This window comes from Piliocolobus tephrosceles, chromosome 10 (assembly GCF_002776525.5).
Source record: "Piliocolobus tephrosceles isolate RC106 chromosome 10, ASM277652v3, whole genome shotgun sequence".
Classification (NCBI taxonomy): Eukaryota; Metazoa; Chordata; class Mammalia; order Primates; family Cercopithecidae; genus Piliocolobus; species Piliocolobus tephrosceles.
This window is the reverse complement of record NC_045443.1, coordinates 101,363,354-101,386,309: the sequence shown is the minus strand read 5'-3', so window position 1 is coordinate 101,386,309 and position 22,956 is coordinate 101,363,354. Positions and strand designations below refer to the sequence as shown.

The 22,956-nt window shown below is 46.2% G+C and overlaps 1 protein-coding gene across 1 annotated transcript in view; it reads right to left on the bottom strand.

Annotated features, from left to right (window-relative positions):
- STAB2 (stabilin 2) overlaps positions 1–22,956 on the bottom strand; it is a 170,094-nt gene that overhangs the window by 6,731 nt on the left and 140,407 nt on the right. The window contains exons 53-65 of the mRNA XM_023208579.2: positions 22,210–22,356; positions 20,538–20,594; positions 19,282–19,408; positions 17,479–17,628; positions 14,759–14,863; positions 13,334–13,441; positions 11,002–11,195; positions 9,770–9,911; positions 7,326–7,459; positions 4,918–5,083; positions 4,667–4,773; positions 2,070–2,189; positions 1,103–1,243 (exon numbers count right to left, since the gene is read on the bottom strand). Coding sequence (XP_023064347.2) covers positions 1,103–1,243; positions 2,070–2,189; positions 4,667–4,773; positions 4,918–5,083; positions 7,326–7,459; positions 9,770–9,911; positions 11,002–11,195; positions 13,334–13,441; positions 14,759–14,863; positions 17,479–17,628; positions 19,282–19,408; positions 20,538–20,594; positions 22,210–22,356 — 1,698 coding nt within the window. The remainder of the gene's footprint in view (positions 1–1,102; positions 1,244–2,069; positions 2,190–4,666; positions 4,774–4,917; positions 5,084–7,325; positions 7,460–9,769; positions 9,912–11,001; positions 11,196–13,333; positions 13,442–14,758; positions 14,864–17,478; positions 17,629–19,281; positions 19,409–20,537; positions 20,595–22,209; positions 22,357–22,956) is intronic.

The following is a 22,956-nucleotide window of genomic DNA, read 5'->3' as shown; positions in this document are numbered from 1 at the left end:
CTAACACGGTGAAACCCCGTCTCTACTAAAAATACAAAAAACTAGCCGGGTGAGGTGGCGGGCGCCTGTAGTCCCAGCTACTCGGGAGGCTCAGGCAGGAGAATAGCATAAACCCGGGAGGCGGAGCTTGCAGTGAGCTGAGATGCGGCCACTGCACTCCAGCCCAGGCGACAGAGCGAGACTCCGTCTCCAAAAAAAAAAAAAAAAAAAAAAAAAACAACAACAAAAACCACCCCCCACACACCATTTTGGCATATTAGTTATTTTGAGCAGAAGGCACTTGAGAAACGGCAGTTGCAGGAACAACTGGGAGTAGATGACGAAATTGATCTGTACAAACAAATCTACTGAAATACTCCTTATCTTCCACTTGTTTCCACCATCTATTTGTTAGTCATGCCACAATTTACTGCCCTTAGCCTAAACCCCTTTATTTAATCACTTTTCCACAAATGCATCATTTGTTTAAAAAGTATATAAGCTCTTGATCCCAACTGTTCTTTGAGTCTTTATTTTCCATATGAGGATTCCCTTGATGCACATAAAAGATTAAATAAAATGCGTATGCTTCTCTCCTGCTTATTGTATGTCTAGTTAATTCTCAGGCCCAGCCACAGACCCTAAGAGGGTAGAATAAGTTTTTCCTCCCTTGTATCACAATCATGAAAATAATGACCTGTGCCACTACCATCATCTTCATTTTTCAGGTAAGGAAATTGAGACACAGAGAAGCTGGATAACTTGTTTAAGTCCTTATAGTTAGCAAGTGGCAGAACTGGGGTCATTTGACTTCGGAGCTCATGTTAATGCCTGGAATAGGCTGACAAGCTGACCGAGACAAAGGTGGAGAATCAGACAGCTTTAAAACGGGTTCATTATCCTTCCCCATTACCAGCTTCTGAGGCTGGCCTATTTCCCAAGGGGTAGGGGCTGCCCAGTTGTCAGTGTGGTGTGCTGTGGTAGGCAGTTAACACCATCCCCTATCTGCAGGTTTAGAGTTTATGTTCACATAATAGTTGCCACCTATTAAGCACCTACTGTATGCCAGGAACTTTGCATGCATTATCTCCAGTTCTCCCAAGAAGCCCAGAAGACTTCATACCGGTTGGAGTGGGTCGTGGCTGGCGGTGACGAGCAGCTTGCTCCCCAGCCTTGTTTGCAGGGTGGTGCCATTGACAAGGTCATTGTAGAAAAACATGCTGACATTGGCGAGGTGGTGCTCGATGTCCCGCCCAGACAGGGTCTGAGAAAAAAGGAGAACACAGAATGCTCTTCAAAGGTCAATGTTTTGTCTTTTTAATGATGGGGATGACGAAGAAAATCGCTTCTCATGGCCTAAGCTTTCCTGCCTCCATGTGGAGATCTCAGACTTCTGGTTGTTTGGGCTCTGCCAGAGGCCACCTATAGCTAAGATGTGGGATTGAATATCATTTGTATTGTCTAGAGCAGAGCCTTCCAGCAGTGTTCTAGGAAGAAAGGGTCTTGAGGTAGGCAGAGGCATTGCTCTTCTCGGCCCTCAGTTGGCTGGTGGGACTGTTGGAGCCTTGGGTAAGCCACCTGTGCATGAACTGAATACTGCCAATCCTCTGTGTGCCGTGACGTGAAGAAGGTTGGCATGGAACACAGATTGCATCAGTGGCCCTGGTTCTTCCCCACTCCCTGCACCCCTGGCCCTTTGCCCCCCATGCTGACTTTGGCCTCTGTCATGTGACCTATCAGGCCAGGGGCATATTAGCAAACATGATCAAACAGAGGCTTGAGAAGCACTGTCGGGACAGGGCCTACTCTCACCTCTCTCACTCCTTGCCACTGCCCTGAGAACTCGCCTGGGCTAGCCTGCTGGACGATGAGAGTCCCATGGAGCAGAGTCATTGACGGCCCAGCTAGAGAAGCTGACGGCTGGTCTCAGACCCGAGTGTGCCAAGACCGAGGGAGTGGCCACTGATCTGCAGATGTGTGAGCTAAATAAATGTGTAGCCACTGAGTTTTCAGGTAATTTGTGACCCAGCATTGTTGTGGTGATAGAAAACATGCTAGTCTAAAGCGAAGGCACCAGGGACTCAACTCACCTCGTTCTCCCCCAGCCCACTGTTCTGTGGCACAAAGAGGGTGCCACGGATGGACAGGTCAGTCAGGTGTTCTAGAAATGCACGGCCTCGAGCTGAGCTGTTGGAATAGGCCAGCACTTCCTGGGGAGAAGAAGGAAGTCATCAGAGGGGCCAGCCCAGGTGTGCAGGGACCAGGGTGGCTGGAGAAGGTCCCAGGGCATCACCCATCTGGGAATATTCATGTGTCAGCAAACTCAGCCTGCTGCTCCTTTGCTGTGTCTTCTGCCTGCATCATGAGAGTTTGAGGACTTTTCCTTTCCTCAGTGAATCCTATGGTTTAAGATGCAGCCACGTCACAGCCGATCCTCCACGTGGCTGCCTGAGCAGCCCTTTGAAAGGTGCATCAAATCTCGAGTCTCCTCAAAATCCTGTAGTGGCCCCCACTGCACTCGGAGGAACAGTCCAAGTCTTCATAAGGGCTCACGAGGCCCAAAGCATGAGGCTGCTGTTGCTTCTCTGACGCCGGGCCTAGCTGTCCTCTCTCGCTCACTCTGTTCTAGCCTCTCTCACTTACTCTGTTCCAGCCTCCCTGCTCTTCCTTAGACTGGCCTGGCACGCTCCTGCCGCTCATCCTTTGCTCAGCCGTTCCTTCTGCCTGGAATGTTCTTCCCCCAAGTCTGCGTGGCTTACTCCCTCTCCCCCGTTTACACTTTGCCACTTTCTCCCCAAAGCCTTCCCTCATCACTTCCGACAGAAGGGGGACCCTGGGGTGCCCCCCAGCCCTGTTCTATTTTTTCCATAGGATCTGGATCTATCACCTTCTAGCACTCAATACTATTGACGTGTTTGTTCCATTTATTGTTTGTTTGCTTGTTCACTGATATATCTCAAGCACGTGGTAAGCGCTAAATATTCACTGAGCAGGCTGGGTGTAGTGGCTCACACCTATAATCCCAGCACTTTGGGAGGCTGAGGTGAGAGAACAGCTTGAGCACAGGATTTTGAGACCAGCTTGGGCAACAAAGTGAGACTCCATCTCTACAAAAAGTTAAAAAAAATTTAGCCGATATGGTGGTGTATGCCTATAGTCCCAGCTGCTCGGGAGGCTGGGGTGGGAGGAGCCCTTGAGCCCAGGAGGTTGAGGCTGCTGTGAGCCAGGACCTTGCCACTGTACTCCAGGCTGGACAACACAACAAGACTCTGTCTCTTAAGAAAAAAAAAAAAAAAAAAATATATATATATATATATATATATATACACACCCTTTAATATATATTTTAAAAATATATATTCATTTATTTATTTTATTTTTTTCTCCTTCTGGGGTACTGAGGCCCATAGAAAGTAGGTAATTTGCTGAAAACAAATTTGGTCTGACACCATCTTTTCTTTGAAATGCTGTTGCAAGCCAGGCTCCCACACAGCAGAAAGATTAGTTTGGGTGTTCACCTCTAGTATTTAATGGTGGTCCTGATTTTTAGACCAGTGAGATGGATATCTTTGGTCTGTGGACAAAGACTCCATTTTGTTGTCCTTGGTCTAACTTCCCCATGGATTCTACAAGTCCTATACTCATGCTCAGTGCCTTTTCCTCCTGCGGTCACTGACTGTAGATTCTACTGGGAACAGTAGCCTAGGCTGTCCTTGTTCCGCACTCTAAAGCATGAGGGGGAGGTTGGAACCAGGCAGTCTGAGATTGAGCCCAGCTCTGATGAGTTAGGCTGTGTCCTTGGCCTTGCTAAGCCTCAGTTTCTTCATCTAAAACGTGGATATAGAAGTGGCTTGTACAGTTGCATGAGGGTTTAGTCCTTCTAACAAGTATTTATGGAGCACCTGTCATGTGCCAGCTAGTATCTGAGGGGTTGGGAAGACAATGGTGGTCAAGGCAAAGAAAATCCTTTCCCTTATGGAACTTACATTCTATGGCTTGAATGAAATGTCCTCGTAAAGGGCTCAGTACAGTGCCCCGTACAAAATAAATGCTCAAGAAATGTTAACTGTTGTTATTGTTGTTGTCATTATTACTGTTAGGTCAGTTCTTTGATCAGTCAGCACCAAACCTTTCTCCAGTTGGGGCTTTCTCTTCGCTGGATATGACTTGTAGAATATTGACGTGACTTTAAGTGCAGTGCAAGATGCAAATTGACTCCATGTTAATTTGGCTCATTGGGTGATCACCAGGCAGGCTTACCTAACTACATTCATGAGGAAGATTAAAAGGGTCTCATTTGTGTAGATCATGCTCTTAAACTATTCCAGATACAAACAGAGATAATAATACCAGCTCACATGAACATAGAATTTTCCATGTACAGACCACAGATCTAAATGCTTCACAACTATTAACTCATTTAATGATCACAATGACCGTACATAGTTGATGCTACTACCATCTCCATTTTATAGATGAGGAAATTGAGTCCCAGAGAGGAAAGTAACTTCTTTAAGGTTTTACAAGTGAGTGGCAAAACTAGGCTTTAGATTCAGGCAAGGTGGTCCAGCACCCATGCTCTTAACCATGACTGTGGCCTTCAGCTTCTTAAGGCCTCACCCCTCTAATACCTGCTTTGAGGGAACCCCTCCCTGCCTGAGGCAAACCAAGCAGACATGGTACATACCGTCAGGAAGTTTGTGAGTGAGGGGAAGGACATCAGGACCTGCAGCAGGTTTCCGCTGCACGAGAAGCCATCTCCCACATAGCCCACCTTGCAGGTGCAATTCACATCTGGAGGGCAGAGGCACACAGGGTCCCACACAAGTAAGGCAGGGGCCAGGCCTGTACTGCTCCCATTTGGGGAGTGACTGGCCAGGCTGAGGATTGCTCAGCAGCTGCATGGCCTGGAACCTGAAGTGTAGCTGGGGCAGTTACCTCTCATCCGATAGCAGAAGACATCCCACATTTCACTCTTGTTGGGTCTAGGTCCATAGTCCACTATCCCAACCACACCAGAGCCACAGTTCTGGGAGGCGAAGGCTGTGGGGTAGGCAACCCGCCCGCTCTCCAGCCAGCCTGCTGAGCACAGGTGGTACTTGGCCTGTAGGGATACAGACATGGCCATGGGTCAGCTGCAATTCCATGTGTTGTGGCATCATTTGGTTAATGTCTGATTCCCCTATTAGACCGTAAAACCCATAAAGTCTCATTTTGCCTATTACACCTCTGTGCCTGGCACACAGTAGGTGGTCATTAGATGTTGACTGATTGAGCGAGCCCCGGGGTGAACAAAAGTGTCCTCTCTTGTAGGTGCCCAGGTCTTTCATACTCATTTCTTTCTGCTCTTGAGAAAGAATTTGCTGTCATCCATTTATACTAGGTGCAAATTTTTCTGCTAATGGGTTGATAGAACTCTGACTGGTAGAACTCTATTTTGTTTTTTTTTTTGAGGCGGAGTCTCACTCTGTCACCCAGGTTAAAGGGCAGTGGCATGATCTTGGCTCATTGCAACCTCCACTTCCCAGGTTTAAGCAATTCTCCCGTCTCAACCTCCTGGGTAGCTGGGATTACAGGTGTGCATCACCATGTGCAGCTAATTTTTGTAGAGATAGGGTTTCTCCATCTTGATCAGGCTGGTCTCAAACTCCTGACCTCAAGTGATCCACCGGCCTCTGGCTCCCAAAGTGCTGGGATTACAGGCATGAGTCACCATGGTTGGCCTAGAACTCTAATTCTTCATAATATCATCATCACTCTCATCATCATTATTATAATTATTGTCACCCTGCCCATTACCACCACCATTATCATTGTCACCACCATCATCATAAGACTTATTGAGAGCTTATCTGGGATCAGTTCTTTTGCAAGAGCTTTTCATGTGTCAACACCTTGAACTCTCAATCAACGCTATGAGGTGGGAACTTTTTAAATCCTTATACAACTGGGAAAATTGAGGTAAAGAGAAGTAACAGGCCGGGCGTGGTGGCTCATGCCTGTAATCCCAGCACTTTGGGAGGCCAAGGTGGGCGGATCACGAGGAGATCGAGACCATCCTGGCTAACGTGGTGAAACCCCGTCTCTACTAAAAATACAAAAAATTAGCTGGGCATGTTGGCGGGCGCCAGTAGTCCCAGCTACTCAGGAGGCTGAGGCAGGAGAATGGCCTGAACCCAGGAGGCGGAGCTTGAAGTGAGCGGAGATCACGCCACAGCACTCCAGCCTGGGCAACAGAGCAAGACTCCATCCCCCCCTCAAGAAAAAAAAAAAGAGAAGTAACTTGCTCAAAGTCACACAACTGGCAAATGGCAAAACTGGCATTCAAACCCAGGTGTTCTACTATTCCAGATCTCTTAATACTCTTAAAAATTGAGTTCCTACTGTGTGCCATATTACAGTTAGTCCTTCCACAAACATGCCAGGTAGGTCAGAGATTTTAGTGGCTTGATCAAGGTCATGTGACCAGCAAGCAGGCGAGCAGAGATTCAGACTTTCCATGAGTCTGGGTCCTGGCATCAAAGGTTTTATTCGTTGGTAAAGAAATACCAGGTCTGAAAAAGTAGAGATTTGTTAGTGATGGAGGTTGGAGAAGGGGCTTTAAAATCATACCTACTAGGCATTCATCCCCTCTGCTCCCAGTGACAAACCACCAGCCTGGAACTCCAACCTGCTAGCTTTTCCAAATGGGTAGGACTTTTAGTTTTAGAGGTTAAGAGAACAGCACCTGATCAAAGAGTTCCGTTTCCTTCCTGCTGTGTCTGAAAGCTTGTACAGTCTCTATTTATTCTTTTCACAGTCCCTCCAGCCACAGAGAGCTCCAGCTATTCCAGGGAAACTCCACTGTTTTGTGGGTTCGGGGAGATCCACCCTAGGCTTCTGGGTATTGCTGTCTTTCTGGTTTCCGGCTGTGAGGTATGCACTTCCAGTCTCTGCCTCTGCCTTGGCAGTTGAATGTCATAGTTGAAATAGACTTTTAAGAGTCAGGTCTACACTTGGATATTGCATCTGCCACCTCTTGGCTGAGTGACATCAGGCACTGTACTTAAACTCACTAAGCCTCAGTTTCCCTATCTGTAAAATGGGAATAGTAACACCTGCCCTGCCTCCAGAGATGTTGTAAGGATGGACAGTAATATCAACGAAGCACCCTGCACAGTCCCTGACACATAATAGATGCAATAGATGCCCAATAAATGGACATGGTGACTGTTAGCATGGTTCCAGGAGCTACCTGCACTCCCTTGCTTGAAGGCAACAGCTCAAGTCTCCCCCATCTTAAGAAGGGGCTGCACTTCCACCCCTGCAGACTCTGTCTGCACAGAATCTCCCAACTGAGGACCCACCTTCTGGGCATAGGAGAGCTGGTTGTAGGTTGCCATGGTCGCAGCTTCATTGGCACAGGCCTCTTTGGCTTTGTCAAAGGTCAGCTTATACTGGCCCAGCGGGGAGCGTAGATGGAACACCCCAACAGTGGTATCTGGATGAGGAAGAAGAGGAATTGCCCAGGTCAGCCCACCAGGTTGGCAGTGTTTCCAACAATGGACTCTGAATGGACTTTCAAAACGAAGGCCAGCTATACCCCAGGTGTCTCCAGAAGCCATTTTCCCTTCAAGTTATGTTGAAGTATATCATTTAAAATATGTCTTTCTTTTCTAACTATAAAACTAGCATATGTTCATTGTAGAAATTAGGGCAATACAGAAAAGTAAAAAAATAAGCAAAAAACCACCTACAATTCTATTCTCCAGAAATAATCATTACTCCATGGCTAAAATTTTGGTGTATTTCCTTCTAGAATTTTACTTTATTTTTTGGTAAATTTTTAATTTGATGTAATTTGACATTCTTTCAATCTTCTTTCCTATTTATTCATGTTATATATGCTATAAATGTGGTAGCATACTGCCGACATAGTTTTCATAAATTTTTTTAAAACTTAACATTAAATCATAATATATCCTAATATTATAAAATTTCTCTGGTAACATGATTTTCTCCTCCTCCCCATACTTATAATTGAAAATTTTTTTGTGACCTTTACAGCTATAAAAAACACATTAAAGTGAGTTTCTGCCCAGGGCTCTGTGTGTTTTCTGACCCCTGCTGTGTCTTTTAAAAAAGTTTTAAAAATTCATTTCCCCCAAGATACTAGAAGATTTTTATCATTGGTTCATAGCTGATATCTTTCCTAACCAAACAATTCAGTGCAGAGACCAGCACTGTTCAAGGAGCAAGTCACATTTTTATATTGTCAAGTTCATTGTATAATGCCACAAAAGGATACTTTCTTCACCAAAGAAGACTAAGTTTTTCTTGTTTGAACATATTTCAACAGCACAACGTGTAAGTCAAATGATCTTGGCCATATCTGAAATGCAAACACCAATTTAACAGCTTGGAGAAACATGGAAAAATGTTCCTTGTCTCTTTATTGAGACAACAAAATACAATGAATTTGAGTAGATGTATATCAATATATTTTATCACCATTTACTATTAGATATATATGTTATTTCTAATTTTCTGTGATGTTAAATAATGTTGGGATGGGTATGCTTATCTTTATTCAATTCTCAGATTATTTCTATAGGATGGGGTCCTGGAAACAGAACCAACAGGTCTCAGTATGAGTTACTTTAAGGCTGTCTGCTGCACGCATTATCAAATCGGATGCCAATCGTGAAGGCAGTTTGCCCTCCTATGAACCGTGTGAGGGCAGCGCTTCCTCCTGAACGTGGGATGGTTCTGTAACTGTGCCTACAGGGAAAGCTGAGGCATTTTCCCAAGCTAACGGTAACCACAGAGCTTCAACAGAAGGGAGGTCCAACATGATGCACAGTCACTTAGTATCACTGCCAATATTTTCTTGGCATTCATAAGAAAACAGAGGAGAAAAGCCCGTGGGAGAAGCTGGACCACGCTCTATGAGCTGGGTAGATTTCCACCTGGAAGTGGGCTTTGGGAACAGGTGGGACTGGCTGAATGAATTGTGTCCTAAAGAAAGAAACCAAGCTCTTCTTGACTTCACAGTCCCAGAGGCACATAAATTCCAAATCAGCTGGTCCCAGCTGAATTTTTGTCCCCATCCTAAGTAGCAACTGTCCATAAAATCTTTCTGCTTGGAAGGGCCCCTGTACCTAGACCATAGACTATCCCCAACCAAGCTTTCAAACCTCTCATCACCTTCCCTCCTCAGCTTTCACCCAGCACCACCTTGATCATTCTTTCCTGGCCATGCTGTCCCTGCCAGCAGAAATGCCTTACCAGCTCCTCTATGTTTAGCCCAATTCAAGCCTCCAGGCAGTCTCCACCAGAGTCCACATCTGTCAAACAAACCCAGCCCTGGAGAGATCCAGTACATACTGATCAGCTGTAAAGCATAGTGCCCTGAGTCACTTTCTGAACCACTGAAGTCCCTCTGCCTTGGCTAGGGACTACATTTGTGGGTCCTTTCTGGCCTCCTCCACTGGGTTTCAAGATGTCCTATTGCCCATGCCTCTGCACTTCTGCGTGGCTTTTCACTTTCCTCAGTCTCCCAAGTAGCTGGGATTATAGGCGTCCGCCACCACACCCAGCTAACTTTTCATACTTTTAGTAGAGATGGGGTTTCGTCATGTTGGCCAGGCTGGTCTCGAACTCCTGACCTCAAGTGATCCATCTGCCTCAGCCTCCCAAAATGTTGGGATTACAGGCTTGAGCCACCACGCTTGGCCTGTTTTGTTTTTCTTCTTTCCCTTGAGGGTCCCTTCCCCACGCCTGAAGAGAAGGGTGGTTTGGTCACACTGACCCTGGAAATGGAGGTCGACACATTTGGCATCCGCATGGCACTGCCCGTTGTCCTGTAAGCAGCGGTCAATGGGCAGCTGCTCCGGCTCACAGCTCAGCCCATCTCCCACATAGTGACTTTTACACTCACACTTGTGCTTGCCCTGTGGAGGGAGAATGGGAAGAGATGAAAACATTCCCTCTCTAAGACCCCAGGACGCCCAAGTGCCCATGGGACCAACGTCCAGCCTCGGAGGTGTCCAGATGGACCAAGAGAACATGCCTCTCCTGTCCGGTGGGAATAACTGCTACGTCCCGCTTTTACCCAGGCTTCTGATGAAACCTCATCCTTTACATCTCCGTTCAAATGCGGTTTCCTCAGAGAGAGCCTCCCTGACCACCCCACATAAGTAGCTTTTCCATTCCCTTCTATCACATTGGCCTGATTTATGTTCTTCACAGGGCTCCTCGTGCTCTCTGAAAAAATTCCGTGCATTTGTTTCTGTATCGTGCATTGCCCCCACTCTCTACTTGTGCACGAGCTCCGGGAAAGCAGGGACTCTGTCTTTTTGTTATAACCCTGGGACCTGCAAGAGCATATAGCAGATGCATAATGACCACTGGTTGAATCAATGAATGATCTCCTTTAATCCCCACAACAACTCTATGATGTCTGCATTATTATGAGGCCCACTTTACAAATGAGAAAACTGGGGTCCAGAGAGTAATTAGCCACCTCCAGGTCACACAGCTTGTCAGTCCAGGAGGTAAGACTCAAAGGCAGTCTGACTCTAGAACCACATTTGTAACCAGCAACGGACGTTATCTTGCATCATCTTTTCTGCACTTTTCCTGCCACATCTGTTTGTTTTTAACAAGCCTTTTATTTAGGATAGTTTTAGATGGATAGAAGGGTGGCAAAGAGAGGACTCTCCTAGACTCTCCACCCGGTTTCCCCTGACGTCCAACATAACTATAGTACATTCATCAGAGCTAAGAAATTAATGTTGATACATTACTGTTAACTAAGCACTACACTTAAGATTTTCACCAGCTTTTCCATGAATGCCCTTTTTCTACCTAGGGGACCACCTTGCGTTTAGCCCAATGACTTTGAACAACAAACAGACTGTGCTAGAAAAAATGTTTAGGAAGAGTCCAGGAGATAAGCAGAGTACAACAGGAGGTGGAAAGGCAAGGAGAAGCGAAGCCCAAGGGGCTGCTTCCAAATTTCCCTGGGAAAGAGTGACTCACCGGGCCTGTCATCTTACAGGTGGCGTGCTCGTGACACCCTCCATTAAGGCCGTCTGCACAGGGGTCTATCTCTGTGCAGCTGAGCCCGTCCCCTTTGTATCCCTTCTGGCAGCTGCAGGAGACCTTCGTGCCCTTCTGGGAGCATCTGGCCACCTTTGCACAGCCCCCGTTGTCCTGTTTGCAGAAATCCACGACTGCAAGAGCAGAGGAGAGAGGGCTCAACTTACCACCTTCTGTGGAACCAGGGCTTCAGGTCAGGGCATGGGTCACCACAGCACTAGTGGTGCTGGGTGGGTAAATGGGCCCCTACGTGTTCGTGTCTTCTCTCCCCATGCCCTGTGGCCTCTATGCTGGCCTCTGCAACATGAATATTTTTGTGACACCCTCATAGATGAAGCCTGAGGACATCTGTCCACTTCTGCCCCCTTTGTCATATACCTCCAGGCTTGACTTTGGTATTAGTTTTCAGAATAAATTTGGATTTTTCATGTTAGGACAGTGTGTGTATGTGTGTGTGTGTGTGGAGTTAGTGCAATATTGAGCAGCCTATGAGATAGACATTGTTATCCCCATTCTATAGATGAACAAACTGAGACTCAGCTTAACTGATCTGACAAAGGTAAAACAGCTAGAATGTGGCCTGGCTGAAGATTTAAACCCAAGTTGGTTTGGCTCCAAAGTCCATGCTTTCCTCACTGTGCTACCTCTTAGAACTTTTGTCTCCATGATCCCCCAAATATCGACCCAACAATAGATTAGCTCCAGCCTCAGGAGTAGCTGAAAAGCCATCTGTACTTATGCAGCCACTGGAGACCCTGGAAGAATAAATACAAGGACAAGAAGCCTCATTCTAAGGATGGGAGGGTGGGAAAAGAGAATCTAGGTCTTTGTTGCCCTTGTTGAATGCTGACTCACTTCTGGAATGCCTTGTAGCTGAATAAAGAACAGGTATAGCAAGATCTAATTTTTGTAAAGAAAGTATATACCTCTATATGAATATTTATCCACAAAAAATATTAGAAAGTACACGTGACTGAGACTGCTAATTTTCCCTCAATACCTAGTCTGTTTTCTTCTTCTTCTGCTGCTGCTGCTGCTTCTTTTCTTGAGATAGCCTTGTTCTGTTGCCCACGCTACAGTAGAGTGGCCTGATCTCAGCTCACTGCAACCTCTGCCTCCTGGGTTCAAGTGATTCTCCTGCCTCAGCCTCCCAAGTAGCAGGGATTACAGGCACCTGCCCCCATACCTGGCTAATTTTTGTAGTTTTAGTAGAGACGGGGTTTCACCATATTGGCCAGGCTGGTTTCAAACTCCTGATCTGCCCACCTCGGCCTCCCAAAGTGCTAGGATTACAGGTGTGAGCCACTGAGCCCGGCCTAGTCTCTTTTTTTCTATAATAATAGATTCTCAGGTGGGCTCATGGTTGCCCAATAAAAGACTACATTACCCAGGTTCCCTTGTAGCTAGGCATGACCTATGATGAGCAGATGTGATTTTAACAATTCCTAGTTTGCATTCTTAAAGGGAAGGAGGTTTGCCTCCTTCCTCTCCTTCCATCTTGCTGTCCAGGCTGGGCTTATGGTATCGGCCACCTCGGGTGAGGTGAGTGAATGATGGCAGAGCCACAAGATAAAATGAGTTCAGGCCCCCAAATGACCTTTCAGAGTGAAACTGTGTTAGCCCTGGATACCTCCAACCTGTTATATGAGACAATAGGAAACATCTACCTTATTTATGCTGCCGTTCGTTTAGGTCTCTGTATGGCTGAACCTATATCCTAACTACTACAGATGGATATTGCAATGTTCACAGTGATTCTCACCTAGTGGTGAGAGTATGTTTAGGTTTAACTTAAAAAAAAAGTGTGTAATTTTCTGATTTTTTTTGAAGGCTGCATTACTGGTAGAGTTAGAAAAACACTCTAAAGTTAGCCGGGCATGGTGGCGCATGCCTGTAATCTCAGCTACTTGGGAGGCTGAGGCAAGAGAATCACTTGAACCTGGGAGGCAGAGGTTGCAGTGAGCCAAGATTGCACCATTGCACTCCAGCCTGGGCGACAGGAGTGAAAGTCCATCTCAAAAAAAAAAAAAAAAAAAAAAAATCTAAAGTAAAGTGCATTCCAGTTTGAAAACAATTTTGAAACTCTGATCTAGAGGGTGAGCAGATCAAGCATGAGCACATCCATTAAAGAAACTGAGTCATGGAGAGGGTAGGTGCTGCTGAAGCGGCCCCGACAGGAAGGAGTGCTAGGATGAAGCCCAGGCACTGTGAGCCAGTCCTGCTCCTCTCCCACACCACGCTGCTATTTCACCTGTGCACAAAGGTGGCTTACCTGTGCATGTGATTCCATCACCTTCATAATCCAGGTTACACTCACACGTGTTGTTCTCCTTACAGGTGGCATGAGGAGAACAAGGAGGCGTACACACTACAGGCAAAACTGCAAAGAAAGGGGCCACTTTCATTCTGCACCCATGGTGTGAAGAGTTAACACCCACCTAAGGAGACTTCCCAAGACTCATTCTAGACGACCACTGTGTTCATAAGTGCCCCTGTACAGCAGGAAGATGGGGTGGTTTGCTAAGGCCTTTTCTAGTCGTGGAGATTCTGGGATTCTAGAATTACTCTTTTATAGTAAGACATGATCTCCGCAATGTCATTGAGATTTATATGAGAAAAAATGTTCTTTAGGAGCTATCAACTAAAACTTTATACCACAAAACGTATCTGCCAAGGAATGAACTTGGCAGATTAGCTCTCTGGTCCTAAGATTAGAGGGTTCCAGATGGAGATGGTTAAACTGGAGGAGAAATTCCACAGCCTTCTGAGGGTACCACTGAGCTAGGGAGAAGTCTGGAGCTTTGGTATTGGCTAGGGCTGCAGTGCATGTAGACAGCAGGAGGCCATGTGGTGCTTAGGGGAGGAGGCAGGAGGAACAGGGAGCAGGAGGAACTCAAGTTAGCCATACTGCTGCAACCCACGAAACTTCCGGCTGCTAAAGCCCACAGAAAGGGCCTCGCCATGCCCTCTGACCCCAAGGGAGGATTAAATGACAGTCATTCACATGGATAACTCAACCAGCACATTTCAGATCTACCAGAACACAGGGCTTCCGGTATAAAGGAGACTTCAGTATACTGACCACTTAGTACGGATCGAGCTATGACAATGATTATAATGGTGAGCGCGATAATGGCAGCTGCTTGTTTTGAGCATCTGCACACACTGGGAACTTCAAAACCATGCTTGCTGACCGTCCCAGCAATCCTTTCCCTGCAGAATGTGTAGCATGTAGTTCTTTTGAAGGATAAGCAAGTCAAGGCTCAGCGAGTGCGGTTATCTAAGGCCATTCATCTAGTAAGTAGCAGAACCAGGGGTCAGACCCTGGTCTTGGGCCTTCAAAGTGATTTCCTTGAAACCACTGTGCCTCTGTGTCAGTACCCATCTGGGCCCCAAACCCACCAGGACGAGGCACATTCCTTGCCTGAACCTGGGATTCTGTGCTTGAGGTGAGTCCTATAATCATATAGGATGTCGTGCTGGTTTCATAGGTTTGAGTTCAATCTTCTCATCTAGTTTTACGGCAAGTCTCCATCCTCCTGAGGTCCAGGGCTGCAGATGCGAATCATCTTTTACCACGTGGACCTGTTTGTCACTTTTTTCAGATGTCACTCAGACTCCCAACCTCACTTGTATGCTCTTGGCAGTGTCCACTGCAGCCCTGGGCTGCCAGCAGCTGACCACTCCCATGACAGACCTGCCTGAGTGTCACACGAGGGGCCTGTCCACCCCGTTTCACAGAGGCACTGTCCGGAGCCCATGATGCCATCATCACACTGTCCGTGGTCCGAGCAGCCACAGGCTGTAAACAAATTAGGATATGATCAGTCATCAGGGGTTAAGACCCAATCCACCAGCTCCATGACCCCTGGCTGGCTGTGCATTTTTAGTTGCGGGAGGAACCATGCTTACGTCATAGTCATTCATTCATTCATTGAAACATCTAAAAAATAACTTATTCAAGAACTGTCACAGGCCAGGCACTGCTAAGCGATAAGGTTACAGGGAAAAACATAGTAGAGAAGGTCCCTGTTCTCGTGCTGCTTACAGTCTCAGAGTGCCCAGCTGTTGAACATGGAATTATAAATGAGATGAATGTTATAATCACAGTAGTGAGTGCCAGGTGATATGCAATGAACATTTAGGGAGATCAACTCATCTGGGGCTTCCTGATGGAGAAATCTATTTAAAAGTAAAATTCTGGCTGAGTGTGGTGGCTCATGCCTGTAATCCCAGCACTTTGGGAGGCTGAGGTGGGAGGATTGCTTCAGGCCAGAAGTTCAAGACCAGTCTGGGCAATGTGGCGCAACCCCCTATCTACAAAAAAGCAACAACAAACAAAAATTAGCCCGGTGTCGTGGTACATGCCTTTAGTCCCAGCTACTTGGGAGGCTGAGATGGGAGGACTGCTTGAACCAAAGATGTTGAGGCTACAGTAAGCTGTGATCACACCACTCTGTTACACCAGCCTGGGTAACAGAGTGAGACTCTGTCTTAAAAAAAAAAAAAAAAAAAAGTAAAATTCTGGCCAGGTGCAGTGGATCATGCCTGTAATCCCAGTGCTTTGGGAGGCTGAAGCAGGAGGACTGCTTGAGGCCAGGAGTTTGAGACCAGCCTGGGGAATATAGGGAGACACAATCTCTACAAAAAATTTAAAAAATAAAAAATTAGTTGGGTATGGTCGCACATGCCTGTAGTCCTAACTACTCAGAAGGCTGAGGTGGGAGGATTGCTTGAGCCCAGGAGGTTGAGGCTGCAGTGAGCCATAATCCCACCACTGTTTTTCAGCCTGGGTGACAGAGTGAGATTTTGTCCCCGGCAGAAAAGTAACATTAAATAATATATCTCGATTCCACCACTTCTCACTACCTCCAGCACTACCGTGCTAGCACAAGTCACCATTAGCGCTGGCCGAGATTGTTGCATTATTTTCTCCAAGGGGCCCTGCTTCTGTGCCTGTTCTCCTACAGATACCCTCCCCAGAGCCATCCCTTCTAATCTCTTCACAACACCCCTCTGTTCCCGACACTTCACTGGCCTCCTGTCACACACAGAGCTAAAGATTTTTCATTGGCCAAAAAGAGCTGGTCCCTGGTGACCTTCAGATTGCATTCTCTTCCTCTCTTCCTCCTCTGTGCCCACTCCACTCAGCCACCCTGGTCTTCTTGTTGTTCCGTGCACACTAAGCTGGCTCCTGCCCCAGGGCCTTTGCACTTGCTCATCTCGCCTTGAGGAAAGCTGTTCCTCTGGTCTGCACTGTCCACTAGTTACACGTAGCCATTTAAATTTAATTAAACATTTGGTTCCTCAGCCACACGTTTTGCGTGCTTGATAGCCACATGTGGCTAGTGGCTACCCTACTGGCCAGTGGAGTCATGGAGTCTTTCCTGCACTGCTGAAAGTTTGATTGGTCTGCTCTTCATATCTCATACCTGGCCCCCTTGTGTCTGTTAGGTCTCTACTCAAATATTCCCTACGTGAGGTGTCTTCTAAAACAATGTCTCCTTTCATCCTTCACCTTTCTACCTGCTTCTTTGCTTTTATATCCTTCATAACGATGTTTTAGAAAACTTTGTTTCTGTAAGCCTTTTGAGAGGTGGAATTGTGTCCCTGTCAGCCCCCAAACCACAAATCCCTAGACATTAGAAATACTCGGCCAGGTGCGGTGGCTCATACCTGTAATCCCAGCACTGCTGGGAGGCTGAGGCGGGTGGATCACCTGAGGTCGGGAGTCTGAGACCAGCCTGACCAACATGGAGAAACTCCATCTCTACTAAAAATACAAAATTAGCCAGGTGTGGTGGCGCATGCCTGTAATCCCAGCTACTTGGGAAGCTGAGGCAGGAGAATCACTAGAACCTGGGAGGCAGAGGTTGTAGCGAGCTGAGATCGCACCATTGCACTCCAGCCTGGGCAACAAGAGCAAAACTGTCTCAAAAAAAGAAAGAAAAAAAAAATTGCTGGCTCTTGAACAAATCTATTAAGTGCTTTGTACCTTGGTTTCTTCATCTGGTAATTGCAGATAATAACGGTACCTATCTCAAAGGGCGGTTAAGTGGACTGAATTGTAAAACATATGTGGCTGGCACATAGTAGGCACTTAACCAATGTCGGCATTCAATATTAGTAAGGACTCAGTAAATCCACATTGGTTGAATGATTGAATGAACATTATTCAGCCACATCGTGCCTTGGTGGCTGCTGGGGACAAGTTTCACTTCTAGCGGCAAAGCTTTTTCAGTGGAAACTGGGAATACATCCAAGGAGGAAATAAGCACATAGGGCAGGCAGATGGGAGGGGTGTGGCTGGGAGAAAGGACAAGAAGGATGCCTCCAGGTCAGGCAGATGGCATGGACAAGGACAGGGAGCACACAGTTAAAAAACAAGCTCTAGCACAGGGAAGTGGTGCCACATACGCAGACAATCAGGCCCGAATCTCCCCGGCCAGCACATCTCACACGCCGTCCCGTTGAAGCCGGTGTTGCATTTACACTCTCCGGTGGCTGAGTACTGATCAAGGCAGACACCCCGGTTATTACACGGGGCATCTGGTCCTCCAGGGCAGGCTGGAAGAGACGAAACAGCGGTGACTCAACAGTCTCCCAAAGCCAGAGCAGCTCAGCGCCTTTGTAAATGTGCTGCGGCATCTGACCTCTGTTAGCCCGGAGGGAACGTGGCCCTCAGTGTCAGTGGATATTTAGGGCAAGTCACTGGCCTGTGGAACATGAACTTTATGGTATCTGATATGATTCTGTCTTGGCAGAATGATTACTGAACCGTGCACTGTATTTGGGGGTTTGTGCATTGGATTTGAGGATATCCGGGCTGAGTAATGAACTTGCTCTGAGCTTTTGTTTTCTTAGCTCTAAATGATGATGATAATAATAATGATATAGTGTCTGCTTGACCTATACCACATTGTTATTGTGAAGGTCAAATGAGGCATTATAACTGAGAACAGTTTGAAAAGATAAAGCCCTGAACAAATATTAGAATGATACTGATTTTCATGAATGACCCACACTTTAGTGATGGAGGGTGGAGCTGGGTGGTCATGGGGGTTCTCAACCCAGAGTATTCTCAATGACATTATGATGCGTAGAGTATGCATGCTAGTAAAAATCATGGCTGCCAGAGACAGACCAGCGGGATCTTGGGTTTACTTCTTATCCTCTCTGTGCCTCTGTTTTCTTATTTACAAAACGAGGACAACAGGCCAGGCACAGCGGCTCACGCCTGTAATCCCAGCACTTTGGGAGGTCAAGGTGGATGGATTGCTTGAGCTCAGGAGTTTGAGAGCAGCCTGGGCAACATGGTGAAACCCCGGCTCTACAAAAAATACAAAAAAATTAGCTGAGTCTGGTGGCATGTGCCTGTAGTCCCAGCTACTTGAGAGGCTGAGGTGGGAGGATTGCTTGAGCCCAGAAGGTTGAGACTGTAGTGAGCTGTGGTCCTGCCACTATACTCCAGCTTCGGTAACAGAGTGAGACCCTCTCTCAAAAAAAAGTCAACGGGGAGGGGAAGACAACAACAGAACCTACTCCTTAGGGGTTGTTGCCCAGATTAAATGTTTTGATATGTATGGGGAAAAAGCATTCAATAAAACTCAATAAATGTGCCTACTTAGAACATGTGGCAGATAAGTGCTTTTGAGGCATTTGTGATGCTGCAGCTGTTGATGTATTGTTGGCTAGAAGTTAACACGGGGGTTCCAGGATGGGCCCAAATATGCTTTGGCAAGGAGCCCTTTCCTGATGAGGTAACAGAGGGAGCCAATGCTATACATCCTCTACAAGGGACAGGGGTGGGCTCGGGAAATTATGGCCCATACGTACTGTGTCAGTACATCACCTGCCAAGGGAGAATCATATCAAATGCATTTAAACATGCTTATCAATATCACGGATATCATGTTGTACAGCATCAAAAATGAGATATAGTGTCTTTAGCACCATCAGAAATGTCTGCGCTCTAATATCAAGGAAAAGAGCCGACACACAATTACAATATATGCACAGTAGGATCTCAACTTGATCAAAAAAATATGCCAAACAAAGTAGAAGGAATGACACACAACTCTTCAGAGTTTTGGGGCCTGGGAATCATCATTGGCAGTGTTTCCCCCATCTCCCTATAATTTTGGTACGTTCAAAGACTGGACAATGAGCAGGAGCCTATTACCACTTTTAGAGTCGCGAGGCGGGAAGAGGCACCCTCACCCTGACAGTCTCGCCCGAAGTAGCCCTTGCAGCACCTGGGGATCTGTATCACCAGGCTGCACCGCTCCCGGCAGCCTTCCAGGTTCCTCTTGAAGGGCAGGTTGTAGAGACACTTCTGCTTCTCACCCTAAGGGAAGAGAGTGGACCATCCCTTCACTTACCACCGCAGGGACTGGGGCTCTGGGGCTCTAGTCTGTGCCCTCGTGGAGGATCCTAGGTACTGCCCAAATAAAAAATGGGACTTCCAATGTGAGCCAACTTTTTTTCTAAGGCAGTATTTTTCCTACGAGAGTCAACAGGCCAATGGCAGAAACATGCGGATAGGGGAGGGAGTAGATCTAGGGTCCGTGGGAAGATTTCTCCCCAGTCTCAAGGGGAAGAACGTTCAAACCCTTAGAGTGCTCTGCAAGTGGCATGGTTGCCTGGGGAGGGAGTGGGAAGGAGGTAGCTTCCTGTCATGGAAGGGGTGGGTGTGGGGCAAGGCTCCCAAATTGTAGGCAGGGAGGGTATGAGTTAGATTTTGTTTTGTAGAGATATTTTTGTTATAGGTTTTACTAGTAGACTAGAAAGAGCTTGACTTTGGAATAAGTAATACAAAACAGCATTTAACGAGCACTTACTATGTGCCAGGCACTTAAGTATACCCACATTTTTAAAATTTACTTTTCCTAATAGCTGCACAGAGTCCATTATTAGCTCCATTTTACAGAGGCAAAACTGACAGGTCATAGGATTTGTCAAAGATGATGGAATTTGACCCCATACCTGTGGACTCCAAATTTCATTGACTTAACCATTACTCTCCATTGCTCTCTGGACTATCATCCTATCTTTGCTCCTTACTAGCTGTGTGGCCTTGGGCTGATTGCTTACCCTCTCTGAGACCCATTTTTCTCATAAGTAAAGTGTAGATAATAATAGCTTCCTTTGAGTATTATAAAGAGGGACAGAGTAACGAGTATATAAAGGCCCAGTACACAGCCTGGGACATGGACAGCAGCCAACAAAATGCAGCTATTTTTATAATCATAATTATCTTATAAGTCCTTCTAGGTCTACCATCCGATGACTTTTCTAGACAGTTCCTAGAACGTGGGTTGACAGGTAGCCTGGGCTGAGAATATCTATCTTACTCCACTGGTTTTGTTGTTGAAAGAATGACAGAAAATTACATTGATACAACATAAGTGCACGCACACACACACAATGAAACAGACCTATGGCTCTCCAAACATTATCATTGCATTCTTAATTACCTTTGGTTTACTCCACCTTGGGCAGCTGGGAGTATTGACACAGCTCCCACATTCCCCCTAGTATGCAAGAAAAGAAACACTTGAAAGTCAAAAATATCAGAAAACACAAGGAAATGTTCCTGATTAATACCTGGATGGATTAAGGGCTTAATTTTGATTAAGGCTCTGGCTATGATCAGGAATATGAAAACAGGCCAGGCCAGGCATGGTGGCTGACACCTGTAATCCTAGCACTTTGGGAGGCCAAGGCAGGAAAATCGCTTGAGGCGAGGAGTTTGAGACCAGCCTAGGCAACAAAGCAAGACTCCGTCTTTAAAAAAAAAAAAAAAAATTAGCCAGGCATGGTGGCACATGAACCTATAGTCCCAGCGACTTTGGAGGCTGAGTTGAGGGGATCACTCGAGCCCAAGAGTTCAAGGCTGCAGTGAGCTGTGATTGCGCCACTGAACTCCAGCCTGGATGATAGAGCAAGACCCTATCTGAAAACAACAACAAAGAATATCAAAACAAACACACTAACTTTGCCACAGATAATTCTGAAGATCTTCTTGGGCATTAGCTCTGTGGTTTTGTTCTCTGAAGGGAAAATCTGTTATACAGAGCTGGACCAGGGCAGTGTCTTACAGGCATATGCTATTAGCAGTGGGACATACGGGTGCAAGTGTTAGTTCCATTTTAAGTTAAATGGGATACTTGTGGCCAATCACTAATACTATTTGAGCCTTAGTTTTATGATAAATAGGGATAATAATTCTTGCTGCTATTTGTTCAGAGGATTGATGAGGAAAAATGATGAACTGAAAAATATGTGTGGAATATAACTTGGAAATTAAGAAGACCCCTATGGTAGAAAGGACAACTGGTTTCATCTCCTACTTCGGCTGACTGGGATCCAACAAATTTGGGATAATTATTGAAATTCCTAGGGGATGCCAGGTACAGATATCAACTGGTGACAAACTTTGCCATGTAACGTCACTTTACCTCTTTGAGACTCAGTTTCTAAATCTACACAATAGGGTGGATGACAACTATTCCTGTTATTGGATTATTGTAGGGGTAAGCTAAGCATTGAACACAATGGCTGGCTCCAGGGGAGTACTCAGTAAAGGTGCTGGATGGATGAATGAATGAATGTAAAAATGCCTCACACAGTGCAGGGCCTGGGATAGAAGTTCAATCAATGTTGTCAAATGCATGAATCAATGGGTAAGTGAAGAGAGGTGTGGGTGGCATATTAGACTGACTATATGAAATTGGCCTTTTCATAGGTTCCAGACTGTCAAATATGGCAATTTCATATGGTGTAATGTGGCAGACTTTCAACAAATGTTTGTTGAATGAGTGAGTGACTTAATAGATGGATGCGTTTGAAAACGAATGGCAGTTGGCACATGGTTGGTATCCAAGAACTGTTTTCTCAATAATAAGGGAATGAATGGGTGGGTGAGTGGGTGGAGGGATAAACAAGAATATTCCAGGCTGTGTGGGGTGAAGTAGATGCCTGTGGCTTCTGAGTCTGAAGAACTACATCATTTGGCCCTCAGGTCTTCCGGGTCCTGGTCTTGCTGAGGACAGGCCCTACATGGTTTCATAACAGGTCCACACTGGATCACGAGGGCCATTTTTTGGCTTAAGGTTCTCTTACTACACTGTTGTTTTCAGGACTGACCCAGGCATCGAAAGTAGTAAAGGTGTCACAGCGGCCCCCCAGGGTGGGATCAATCAGCAGACAGTCAATGCCGTAGGCCACGCCCAGGTCAAACAAGAGCTCCCGCTGCACAATTCTGCAGGTTTGGCCATTGAGAAAGAGGTCACCCTGAGAAAGGAAAAAAAAAAAAAAAAAAAAAAAAAAAGAAAGAGAAAAAGAAGGAGAAAAAAGAGCCCCCGCGGCAAAATTCTGCGGGGGTGGGAAAAGAAAAAAAGGGAACCCAAAAAAAAAAAAAAAAAAAAAAAAAAAAAAAAAAAGAAAGAGAAAGAGAGAGAGAAATAGTAATCTCTTTAATGTGTCTCTTCTTTCCCAGACATGCAACATGGCCAGTAACTGCAAGACTCAGGAAGAACTTAATAAAACCCCATTTATCAAATACCCAGCATGCATTATGTGCCAGATACTGTTCTAAGTCCTTTACCTGTGCAAATTCTTTTAATTCTTACAACAATCCAACGTGGTTGTGTTGGATGTAGCTACTATTATTAGTACCCATTTACAGACGAGGGAACTAAGGCAGTGAGAGGTTAAATGACTTGCCCAGTGAATGGTGGTGCAGGCATTTGCACCCAGGCAGTCAGCCTCAGAGCCTGCCCCCTTGATCCCTCTGCCTCACTTCCTCTACCAAAGGAGAAACGTCAGCAGTGGGTGATAGGGTGGAGCAAGGATGGCCTTGCTGTGGTTAGGGATGAACTTTGCTGATGTGCC